Below are 13,051 nucleotides of genomic sequence, written 5' to 3'. Positions count from 1 at the left end.
CAGCAAAACTCCCCTTTTCTTCATACCCAAGATACTTTTCGTCTCATTTCACTTAAAGTTACAGTACGGGCTTCAGAGGGCACAGAGTTGAACACTGTGGATCATTCTCCTCCCAACACTCCTCTTTTCTGTATATGAATGGATGACTTCTGGAGACTGAGCAGGCTTCCTTTTCCTCTTTGTCTTAGTACACAGGATCTTGCCTTTCCTCTTCTGCATAGGGTATCCTCTTGTGTGCATGGGACTCTTATGGCACAAATCGATGTTTCTCTGACTGCACACAACCGCCTTAGCCCCCAGCCGACTGCCTGCCTTTCATCACTCATTCAATTAAACCATCTTACTTTGTTATGTGGCCTGAACCCCACAAGCCACACACACACACACACACACACACACAGCGTTTCCACCAAGTAAACGGACAGAAGGGAAGCGAGCGTGAAGGAGCAGCCAGGTGCCTAACCTACAGCAGTTTGCATGATTTATCTACAGGAGGAACAGAGAAGGTGAGGCTCGGGTGATGAAGGAGTCAAAATTAGACTTAGATTCCACTGGTGACATTTTCGCCTCAATGCCCTATAGACTTCAAAGCGCTCTATTCAGCATTTAGCACCTAATCCATGGCTCCTTTGATGATTCTGTTTGGATTTATTTTGGGGTTGCAGGCAGGGTGGAAATACAGAGGAGGGAAGACGGAGAGATGGAAAGCGTAAAGATTGATGTCGGCTGGAAGTTTGGAAGACGCGAGTGAAGAAAGCACAGAGCAAAGTTTGCGAACTTTTAGATAAGCCAGCTGCAGGAGAGACAAAAAAGTGAGCAGGGAGACGCTGAATAACATTCAGTCTCTTCCTCGGTGTTTGTGTGTTAGTTAATCACAAGTCAATAGAAGTATGCCCTTTGACAGAGCGGAGAAAGTTGAGTGCTAATGCTAGGCATGTGCTGCTGTGCCACCTTTACTGCAACATTCTCATCACGATGAGGGAGGGTAACAGCGTCTACTTTAGATTGGCCAATAATACCCAATCCTTTTATTAGACAACCGAGCAAGTCCAGGGGAAGCACTGAAGTCGCACTTGCAGCTGATCAGTCATGAGCTTTTCACTCATGCTTCATCATCTTTGGCTCATACATCAGCTGACAGACGGCAAACTGACTTGTTACACTAACAGCCAAACAGATTCATACAGGTATACAAGAAAGGATTTCTAACCGGACAGTCGTCACTATTAGGGATGTTAATTGACAGTTTAACCGTTAAACGACGATGCGAATGTTGACCAATTAATGCTATAAGCTTAACAGTTGGCTAAGCATAGATACTGTAATGTACATCAGAATGTGATTATTTTAAAACTTATCAATATTAGTCTCATTATTCCTCTGTGGTCAAACTGCTTCCTTTGTCCTTACATCTCCGTTTTCACCTCTCTCTGCCTCTCAGCTTAACAACTCCATAGACCAACAGGCCAATGAAGCACTAAACACAGTCCACTTACAGTATACAAGCACAAGTTGGTAATATGAGAGCAATCACAGGCATTATTGCAGTTAATACACATCTAACGGCTTACACTGTTGCCCTTCATCATGTTAACCGACTACAACAAATAGAGTTCTCTCTGTTTAAATCATCATTGTAATTACCCTCCTCATCAAATAGCTAACTAGAAGACCATCCGTTCATCAAATTATCATCATCATGCATGGCTGGCTAGCTACAGATATCAAAATCCTCCACTCTGCCGCTCTGTCAGTGAGGTGAGGTGAGGTGTGGGGCGGTACATTTCCAGGACTGGTAATGACTTAAGGGGGTCAGAAGGATATCAGGAGCTGGCATGATAAGTGATGACACCCACATGGGAACAAGCTTAATGACTTTCCCTGTGCAGGGAACTGGCTGGTTTGGTCCGGGCAATTTTACTGCAGTGAAAAAGAAAAGGTCCAGAATATCCTGTCTGCTCAAATCAAAACAGCCTCTTTTTTTGGTATTCTCAAACCTCTGTGCAATGCAATGGAAGTGAAGCATCATTGAGCAATGAAGCAAATTTACCCTGCCAAAGCTGATGCACACACACACCTAAGAGTAGTGTGTCATACCTAAACACACAATATATCTATATATATCTTAATATGTACACCATTTCATTCAAATTTTAACTGTATGAGACAAGGCCAAGTTGGTGAGTGCCTTTCTTCTATCTTTAATACACTGATTAACATCAACAAAAGAAAGAAACCAGTCTCCTGTCTCAGACAGCTGAGTGCAGAGCCATTATTGATCAACAACTCCATCGCTTTTTTTTAAGCCGACAAGTCATTTGCAGTGTTCGATTGGATTCATTTGACTTCAAAACACAGACTAATAACCAAAAACATTTGATTTGCAGGGTGATCAAACATGTTTTCGCCGAGGATCTTTAGTTTAGAGGGGAAATTGTGGGTTGGGGGTTAAAAAGGATTCCATTACTGTGGCAGACAACCTAAAATACCATGACAACCCCCTAAACACCAGACAAAACCAACAGCAGAGCTGTACTGCACAACTGTTTTTACAGACCTATCTATAGAAGTGATCATTCTCTTCTCTCAGGCCTCTTCAAGCTGGCGAGAGGAGTTCAGACAGTTCTGTTTAGCAGGTGCTCAAGCACTTATGTCTAACCGAGGGTCCCATTTCATACAGTCAGCACAGCAAAAGTGGCGTCTGTGGGGTGCATGGGTGTGTATTTTCACTCTTAGGCATTTTTTACTACCCAGTGACATGCCCACAACCCACCTGGGCATTTAACAGTTGGCATATACAAATACACAGGGAATAAAGTAGAGACAGAGACACACATAAAAGACATGTCACACATCCTATCGGATGCCTGAAGGTCAACGGAAATGACATGCTGAGCCGTCAGTCAGCTGCCTATCAATGTGTGTGTGTGAGCGTGTGCTCGGGAAAGAAGCGGCGCCACAGATAGCATTTAATTGAAGGTTGAAGTTATCAGATAGCCTGCGACTCAGCTGTCAGTCAAGAGGCAGTCAACACAGTGACGCTTCACGGCGCTCTGCACCACTGACTGACATCAGGAAATGGCTGACTTTGAAGAACCGTGAGGGAGTGGGTAGACAGACACACGGGCAGACAGAATGATAGAGACATACTAACACATTTACAGACAGATGTGGGGCACACAGGCAAGTACACACAGGCCAGAAGAGGGACACACTTAAGGGAATTAGAGCAGAGGCGTGCTGGCAATGAAAGTTATTTTGGTAGAATTGACATGCTGCACTGCATCCAGGCACCAGGAAAACCTAATTATCCACTGGTGAAACCAGAGCAGGGGACACGTAGGTGAGACAGAGAAAAGCCCAATCGAGCAAGTGTGACCTCAGTATAAGGATATGGCGGTTAAAGGTAAGTGGGAGTTATGTTTTTTTAAATTAAAGTGGAAACTGAGACTGAGAAGTGGATGGTGGGTGTGCCGAAATGTTCCTAAGGGAAGGGGAGTATGGAATAGAAGGTAAAGATGAGGAAATAGTATGAATGATGACAAATCTTCCACGGCACGCAAGTTGTTGCCAAGAACACAAAACGGAGGTTTGGACCATCATGCTCCGCTTTCTTGGAAGAACTTAAAATTTTGTCAAAGAGACACACAAACACATGCATAGGCCTTTTTGATCGGGGGAATCTGGGAAATCAGACGGAAATGTGAGAGGAGGGAAAATATTCCCTAGTCCAATAATCATCATTACAGTTTCCTCCCCCCCTTCAAGCAGTGGGCAGATGGGGATAGGAAGCGACATTTTTCTTCCCCTCATATATCAGTTATTTCCTCTCTTCCTTTTCACACTGATCCGACATAATCTGCCCCCTTACCCCACCACTAAATGATTTCAGTCTTTATCCTCCTTGAAAACATTAACTGGCTGTAAAAGATACTGAAGCTCAGTACTGTTTGTTTCTCAAACTACAGAGTACCAAGACAGGCTCAGCTGTAGGTGGAAGTCAGTTGAACACACAGGACCACGATTCTGCCATTTTCTGCTGTTCAAATGATGAAATTCCAAATTTCATTCCCTTTCTGCCCACCCCAATAGCTTAAAATTGCAAAGGGCAGTGAGAGCAGCAGTGAAAGCAAAAAGGAGAAGGAAAAAGGATTGCCTGCATAACTTATTATAAGTTACATTGGTAGAATTCAAATACTTTTGACGTGGACTTGTAGATGAATAACAGTTTTTGCACATAAACCCTGTTTCAAATAGCAGAGGTAGTAACGGAAAAAACAAATTTAGACCTGCGGCTGATTTCCCCTGGTTCCAATCATCACCTCCATATATAACAAAGCTATATCCTCTTTTCCTGCAGACTTAATGGACCACACTTGGTGGAAGGGGTGTGCATGTGTGTACCAAAATTGAGCGAAAACATTTCTCAAGTTAAATGTGCCATTTTGCATCACCATGGAAGTGTATTTCCCTCTACTTGCACATCCTTGAGTACATGTTAGTGTGTATAAATGAGTGTCTACTAAGGTCATCAGTGAGTCATCTCTGCCACCAGGGGGAAGCCTAATTAATTTAGTAGCTTTCCCAGCAGCTCGTAAACACAATACTGAGTTACTGCCCTGCTCTGTGCAGAGCAACATAGCACGTCGAGCAAAGGGGTCATCCGAGGATGCCACACTTTTAATAGGTTTGTGCGCGTCAGTGAATGTGTGAGAGTCATTCCAGGAGTGTCTTTACAGCCACAGGTGGCACTCACTGCTGCACACATTTTCACTGCCCTCCCTCACTCTCCTATAGAATGTAAAAGGCCATATACAGGGTTAGCACAAAACCCACACACAATATACAGTGATTTCAGTATTACTAAAAAAACATAATGGATCCTACAACAAAAACGGTTACGGTTTTCGCCTTTTAAAATCGGATGTTCTACAAAGAATAAATAATACAGTATCTGACATGGCCTTTAAAATGTAATTATTGGTTACAACAAAAAGACAGTAATTTGCTAACCAATGAAATTCTTCTATGCATATTAAATAACTGATCCATCGACCAGACAGGGTCAGCCCTACCACATATACACTTTCACAGTAGAAGATGTTTATACATATTCTTTTCTTGTATACAAGTAAATGTAATGTATGTATGCATGTATTTGATCACAAAAGGTAAGGTTGCACAGGTTAAACTAACCGTTGCTATGAAATACCATATTAATCCCATGTTCTTGTGTAGAAATATCGAGCTTAATGAGAATAATAATTTAAAAGAAATATTGTATAGCAAATTATCACACAAAAGCAGCCATCATGGGTAAAAATATAATTCTCACAGCTAATTAGGGGGCAGCCCAAGGACTTGAAGTGCTGGCACTGGAGATGAAAGGTGACTATGTTGTGGTTGGTTGATTTAGTTTGAGTTCAGAGGCAGGGTCTGGTCTGAGGGAGAGCTGGAGCTAAGCTGATCTCACCTAGTCCCTGGTGCCCTTTATCAATTCTGTCAGGGGGAAAATGCAATCCACGCCTGGCTGAGCCTTGCCCTGCTCCAGTGTCTCTTATCCTTCGTCACCTCCCTCCATTCATTTCCTCACCACAAGCTGCTGGGATTACGAAGAGAAACGTTGCTCCTCAAGACTTGACACAACCATTCATGTGTGTGCGAAAGATTACCATGAGGACAGGATTGTGGCTGACTGACCGAGGTCAAAACCTTGCACATGCATCACATCTCTCTTTATATAGTAGACGCGTGCACTTCGGTCATTCTTCAGACAAAGCTTATATTGACTCGCCTCTTCATCTCTACAACCAGCATGATACTATTATTTATCAGCTTTGTGTGCGCATGTACACGTGTATCTTTCCATCCCACAAAAGCCGTCTACGCCACTGCTCTAGCCAATGGAAGTGGTAAGTCCAAAAGATTTTCCATTTCTTCCAACTGAATATTTATGGAATTGCACTTTGCTTTTCATGACTCTCCTCCTCTCAATCCCCTCCTTATCTCCCTCTGAGCACTAATCTACCACCGAGTCGGCCCATAAACACCACAGCATGCCGTGTTTTCCTGAGTCCAAGACAAATTTAGAGTCTGCCACTTGATATAGCTTTAACAGTAGTCCATTAACAACTTGGTATACATGTTTTGAGTCCAGCAACTGATGTTTAACAAACGAACAAAGCAGTCAAGAGTTGTGTATTTACCGACCATTAATGAAAAAAGTAGGAAAAAGGAGAGAAAAGAAGACAAAACTAAGAGTAGATTGCATTGAGGAGTGGGCATGAATGTAAAATAGAAAGAATGAGAGAGACTGCATGTCCTCAGCGCTGACAGATTGCTTAACTATCGGCAGCTGTCATTCCAGGGATGATACGCCACAAAGACGCATGCCCAAAAATTTGAACTACGCATGTCCACAGATATAAGAACCGTCACTCTCTAAAAGCTGCTGATTTAGCTGTTGATACAAACAGAAAATAAGTTTTTTTTTTCTTTCTTATAAAACACTCAAATTGAGGAAGGAAAATATATTCCTACACTATTTGTGTGCTGGTTCCAGTATCCATATTAGTCCTAAAACAATTAAGGGAAGTGCACCAATATCATTGGCACGGTGACACAGCTGCAATAGTGTGAGGTGTGTAAAGCAGCTACTTACATCAGGGTACTCTTTGACAGGCACAAACAGTTTTTCCTGCAGGTGGACGATGGGTCCGAGTGGCTCAGGCAGCTCCAGAGGGTGTCTTTCCACAAGGCCATTCACTGTGTCGCTGTACATGTCTTTACGCACTCTGTTGATCTCTGAAAAACACAAACATGTACACTGTGGTAAGCAACTGAATAACAACAGTACAATCAAAACATTTGTATTTTATTTTGTATTTGATATATCACTGTCATATTGATTTTGACTTCTGGGCAAAGGCCTAATGTAGCATATAAATCTCGGTTGTAAAAAAGAAAAACAACAGACATTTGTAAATTGCCTTGAGTATTGTTTTTTTATTATAAACAACTGTATAGGTTTGTTTTTGGAAGGTACTTCACAAAAAAATATCATAGCCTGCGACTGTAAAATAAATGATGGAGCCCTAACCCATGGAGGCTTCTTAATACCTTGATATAGCAATATTTCTGCTTTGACTAAAAACTGTGAACGTGTGTTTGTGTGAAAGGTATTCTATATGCCGGAGACAAAAGTTAAGCACTGCATTATTTAGGGGTTAAGGCCATCGTCTATACTTTCTGCCTGCTACTCCCCTGTGGCTGTTCTCTAATAGAGCAGCCTGTGCGAGCGGTTGGGCAGGTGCGGAGAAGAGACGCAGAGAATTGCTCAGGTATATGCCTTCAGATCTGATAACTGTCAGATAAAACTAATGGACCACACAGACTTTGGCTCCGACACACACACACACACACACACACACACACACACACACACACACACACACACACACACACACACACACACACACACACACACACACACACACACAGATACAAATTCACGCAGCAGAGAAATGCTGTGCAGGTTGAGAAAAGGCATTCATTCACCCTGCCCATCATGTGCGAGTGTGTCACAGTTGGATGTGAATCGATGTTTGCGGTTGTAACACCCGTTAATAAGGGATACGCAGTGGTGGCACTTTCTAACTTCCCACAGTTGTCATCACTATATGTCAGTCATGCCTTTGCTGAACCAACAAGTTAATCAGAAGTAGCAGGGTGGGATAAATGTGATTTAAAAAAGGCATATACATTTTTTTTTATGAAACCGCTGAAACAAAGTGGCAGGACTGGTGAGGCCTCAAGGAACGATGTGAGGTGGAGTGGGGGCGGGTGTTAGGCACCATTTCCATCTCGCATGAGACTTTTAGCAGAGCTCTATATTAAACTCTAGCTGGGGAACCTGACACTCAACTATAGATGCCCTCAGTAAAGCCTGCCTGACCTCTAAGCCTACCTTACACTGAAGCAAAACTGGAAGGTGGGTCAAACCTGCATAATTGGGTTTTAGTGTAGTTCTTGTCTAGTTGAATAATTGTACAACATTAACAATTAAAAAAGGAGGTAAAAATAATAACTTGAGAAAAAGAAAAAGAGTTTTCAGGAAGTTCCTGAGAAAGTGTTTTCTCTGGATACTGTCGATGACAGACTGACAAATGTGTGATTGATGGGCTCACGGACACTGACAAGCATACACACAAACATCTGGCCAGCAGCTGTGTGGACAGCACCTGCGAGACACATCGGAACTGTACAAACAAGCCAGGAGACTCGGCCCAGAGAGACTCTTTTCCAAATAGCATGACGTCAGCATTCTGTGGTCCACACAGATACTCCCAATAGTCCCTAAAGATGAATTCATCCTTATGGTATCTAGCCCAGAAGACAGATTACATCAGTCCCAACAGACGCCAGCGGCTTCAAGCCACATCCAGGCTTTTTATACGAGCAGAGGGGCTCGGCCATGACACATCATACAGGGAGGAGATCAGGGACCGCATAACATGGGGAGTAATGGGAATATGAAAAACAGAACAGTAAACTACAAATCAGTGTGTCCAAAAGAACCCTCAAGTCCATAAAACATAAACATGATGGCCAAGTGGTTAAAGAGACAGTAAACCACAAGGTCAAAAGTTTAATCTCCTTGATGTACGATATGCAAATCTATCCACAGCCCAATCACTCATAGTTAGTGTTTCTAGAAAAGATGATCAGTACTAAATGGCACTCTATAAAAATTAAATGAGGACATTATAATACATCTTAGTACCTTACTTGCTGTGTCTGTGTTTATTAATGTTTGTTTGAAGAGACAGAGGAGTCATTAAACAGACCACTGGTGGGTTAAGCATGTGTGTAGGAGCCAATGACGAGTAAAGAGGAGCCCATTTTTCTGTAGGTTAGGAAATAATTTCTCTGCACCAGCAAAAGCAAATAGACCGAGTGGTATTTGCAAACGCCAATGCATCTAAGAACAGCCATCCTTCCGACACCAAGAGAAAATAAAAAGAAGTGTGCACATGTGACAATGCTCCCCAACAACCACCAGCAGCCCCTCCTCCCTCTAATTCTATTTCCTCCGGCTGAAATGCCACATTAACATAAGGGGGCCGTGCTGGGCCATCGGTAGAGACGTGCGGCATTTGACAACCTCTAATTTTAGTGTGGCAAGTCTTTTCTGAGGCGCAAGGCTCATTTAAAGATTACCCCCTGCCTTGCACGGCCGACAAAATCATTTGTCTAGCTGTCCAGCCTGGCAGAAAAGGCTTTTGTAAGAAAGACACATGATTGCCATCTTGGAAAGGACAGGGAAAAAAAGAGGAAGACGATCAAGAGAAGGGTAGGCCATCAAAAATGAGAATTGTACTTGAACTTTGGCATAAGATGGCAAAAATGTGTGTTTAACATCTATATGGAGGGGCAGTACCAGATCCCCTCTTACTCCCTTCCAGCAGTCTCTAAGCTCAGTGCCAGTGTGTCATCCACAACCTGACTGAGCAGACCACACACACACAAACAGCACTTGTCAGAGCTGTCTATTTACATATGGAGGGTGGCTGAACACTCTCACATACACACTCAGGAAGAGATTATAATATCTCTGTTTAGCGTTTTACCCAGATATCTGTCAGGAAGAAACAAAAATCAACCTTGAGAGAAGTTGGAGGGCAGAGTGGATGAAGGTGTGATGAGGAAGAGACAGAGGAGAGAGGGAGAATCGTAACCACAGTGCTGAGCAAGCAGCGTACAGTGTACTTGATTCACACTGCCTTTTTTATGGCTCAGTGTAAGTTCAAACACATTTCACTTTCTCTTGTTTCTCTCAATGTCTACCCTTTCTTCTCAAACCTGCAGTGAAAAAAGAAAATGTCACAGGCTGTTGCTGCAGATCTATATGCCCTTTGTAAGCTCAAGTAAAGAGGCAATTTCTCCTCATCTTATTGGTGATCTTGGTAAAGGGGAGAGAGGAGTACCCAAAAGGAAGGATATGTGCGAGGGCAATGACAGGTGGAGGGGGTTGAGAGGCACTGGACTGAGGAATATGGGAGAGGAAGTGGCAGCCAAGAATCAACGTGTGGTCTTGTGGGCTGATGCCAAGTGTGAAAGTTATTTCTTGACCTTCATAAACCTAGTAAAAGAAAAATGAAGAAAACTTTAACTCAGGATCCACATACTACCTTTTTCTGGAGCTTACATACACAGCAACCTGTTCCCACATGATGGCAGCTGGGCTATCTTCACCAACAACAAATGGAGTCTGCTAAGGGAGACTGAGGTATTGTTGAACGCTTTAGAAAAAGCTAGTAAGTACCCTTGAGTTATTGTTTTTTGTTGGTGAAATTTAAGAATATGCCTGAATATTGGTTCCAAGAGAATACTTGGAGTCATTAATGATGGGTATATAGTTTATGTCTGTTTTTCATCCAAGTTACAAGCAGTTAATAGTCTGTTGAATAATCAAGACGCTGATGGAGTAAACTTAGCTAAATTCTTAAAATTACAGAAGTTAATTTACTGATAAGCAAAATGAAACGTGTTGACATCATTTAATGAAGCTTAAAAGCAGCATTCCAAGCAAATAATCTGCACAATTAGTGCTTATGCCGAGCTCCCACCACATTCACAATTGGTTCTTTAGGAGGCAGACTTTCCCCACAAGTGAAAAAAGCAAGTGGCAAAAGGTCAGACGACCAGGCCCTGATAGGGCAGAGAAGAACTTGGTCTAGACTGGAGTGTCATGTGCACAAGGGAGGAAAAGATGGACGGGACAAGAAAAACAAATCCATTTAGGGTATAAAACAAACAATGAGTGATATTTGACAGACTACACTGAGGGAGAGGGAAGCTCTTCATTTATTTACTCAGCCTGATGCCCAAAGCATGATGACAAAAGCAGCACCGGCAGAATCAAGGGAAACTGTTCAGAAGAGTTTTTACATGGGGGGGGGAGGAAAGGCATAAGCCGAAAGAAAAGCCAAATGAGGTAGGAATATATATATTTTTATATTGCAGCTCCTCCGTTCTAATGTGATCTAATTAATGGCAGCACAGCATGAGGACAAGCTTGACGAAAGAGAGAAAGAGCGAGCGAGAGCAGAGTAAAGTTAAAAACAATGCAGTAGTCAAGAAGGAGATACTGTAATCAGGTTTAAGCCCAGTGAAGATCATTCAGCTAGACCTGCTCCACTAGAAAATGGGACAAAGTCCATTATTAAGAGCCCAAAAATAGAACTGCTCCATAACTGCTTTGTCCTCACCCTGTAGCTCACAGCAAAACGTCCTCTGACCATGCAGAGCACATCTGTCCATTTAAGTGTTGTGTCTATATGCATGCATGCGAGCGAGAGAGCAAAATAAAAGTAATGGGTGAGTAATCAGTGTGATTAGCTTTGCTGGAGGAAAGCAGCTTTAGATGCCTTGTGATGCCTGGTATTAGGCTGATAAAATCTGGCACCTGAAAGAGATTGAGTCTTACACCAATTAATCTTAAAGCCAAAATGATCAAATGTTTCATTCTGCAGAGAGACTGAATAAGTCCTACCTGTTTAGGATGATTCAAAAAGCTGTAGTGTTTAAAATCATTCCATATTTTCCTGCTTTCTCAATTCATGATTTAAAACTGGAGAAGAAAAAAGTGGCTTGGAAGCTGAGGCAAATATAGATCTAACAACATGGAGGTTGTGTCAAAAAAAAAAAAAAGCTACAGTAATCACAGATACACCTTAATGTGCCCAAGTGAAACAAGACTCAGGCGAGGAACAAGCATTTTCACTTTAAAGCAGTGTACTTTAGCAATCACAAAGCCTGAGTAACCGTTGCAAACGAAAGGATTTGGGCGTTTAATGCATTCCTGGCCTTTATTCATGGCACAGACGACTTTATCCAAGACGACACTCCACTTTAACAGTTTAAGGGTTTGGCAGGCCAAGCATATGAAAGACGGAGGTTTCTTTTAAAGCAGGGAGCAGAAATATAGTGTGCATTCGTGGGGGTGACTGAGCCATGAAAACATATGCATTTCTGGGTCTTATCGTCAACTACCAGCTGCCTCCTCTCTCCCCCTCCCTCTTTGGGAGAGAAAAAAAAAGTTTCCCTATGCTTCCGTCTTATTTTTACTTCCTAATCTTTGATTTAACAGTAGGCCTACACGGCACAATCCCTTGATGTTCATGCACAAACTATTCCTATGCTGTTAATGAGTATGCTGTACGATCAGCATAGTTAAGAACAGCATAGTTATTTTAGTTCTTACAAGAAAAATACCAGTTTTGGGTTTGAAATATCCTGTCATGATAGTTTGCATTAAGGAAAATTTCCATTAGCCAACCTGTCAACATCCTCTGGCCACGGGGTCAGTACTTCTCTTGCCTTTCTTTGCAAATGGCCAGACACTAAATTCAATGCAATGGTATGCGACTTTGTTTTGGTTTTAAAGACTCAAAGAAGCAAGGAATTATACGAAGAGTTAATATGTTTCCTAGTAAATAATAGCAACACTGGACAAGCAGTAGTAAATCCAAGAGTGGATCAACATTGTTCAACACATTTAAGGCAGCGTTATGGCTCTGGGAATGGCTACCTCAAATACACCAACTCGTTTGCGAAAGCATTACTCAAGTGTGTCAATAACTTGCAGTAGTCTAAAACACACGCGGGTACAAGTCAGTCTCCCGATGGCATCCAAGCAGCCTCTTTCCACAGATTCAGAGAGAGAAAAGGCAATAAAGAACGGCATAGAAGTGTTTATGGCTGTGGATATGCGACTATACTTAGTCTTAGAAAACACAAAAAACATAATAATGGCCATTCACATCTGAATACTTTCGAAATTAAGCTCGAGCAACAGATATTGTCTTTTGTTTTCATTATATTACTTGTTGGGTATCTTTCAAAGTTTTGAGTGTTTTTAGTTCCTCGTTTGTGTTTCCCCAAAGGTGTCTCGTTGCTGAGCTGTAGCAGAGGGATAGTAACACAAAAAGGTAAACTAAAAGATTAATAACCTGGAAGATAAATTTGACTAACCCAGACTGCTGAGGCA

At 42.2% G+C, this 13,051-nt stretch overlaps 1 protein-coding gene across 4 annotated transcripts in view; it reads right to left on the bottom strand.

The window, feature by feature from the left end:
* qkia (QKI, KH domain containing, RNA binding a) overlaps nt 1-13,051 on the bottom strand; it is a 75,077-nt gene that overhangs the window by 43,248 nt on the left and 18,778 nt on the right. For all 4 annotated transcript variants that reach the window (XM_029461051.1, XM_029461050.1, XM_029461049.1 and 1 more), the window contains exon 2: nt 6,662-6,804. In XM_029461051.1, coding sequence (XP_029316911.1) covers nt 6,662-6,804 — 143 coding nt within the window. The remainder of the gene's footprint in view (nt 1-6,661; nt 6,805-13,051) is intronic.

The sequence above is a fragment of the Cottoperca gobio genome, chromosome 22 (assembly GCF_900634415.1).
Source record: "Cottoperca gobio chromosome 22, fCotGob3.1, whole genome shotgun sequence".
NCBI lineage: Eukaryota > Metazoa > Chordata > Actinopteri > Perciformes > Bovichtidae > Cottoperca > Cottoperca gobio.
Note: the sequence above shows the minus strand (reverse complement) of the source record. Positions and strands in the feature narration are given on the sequence as shown.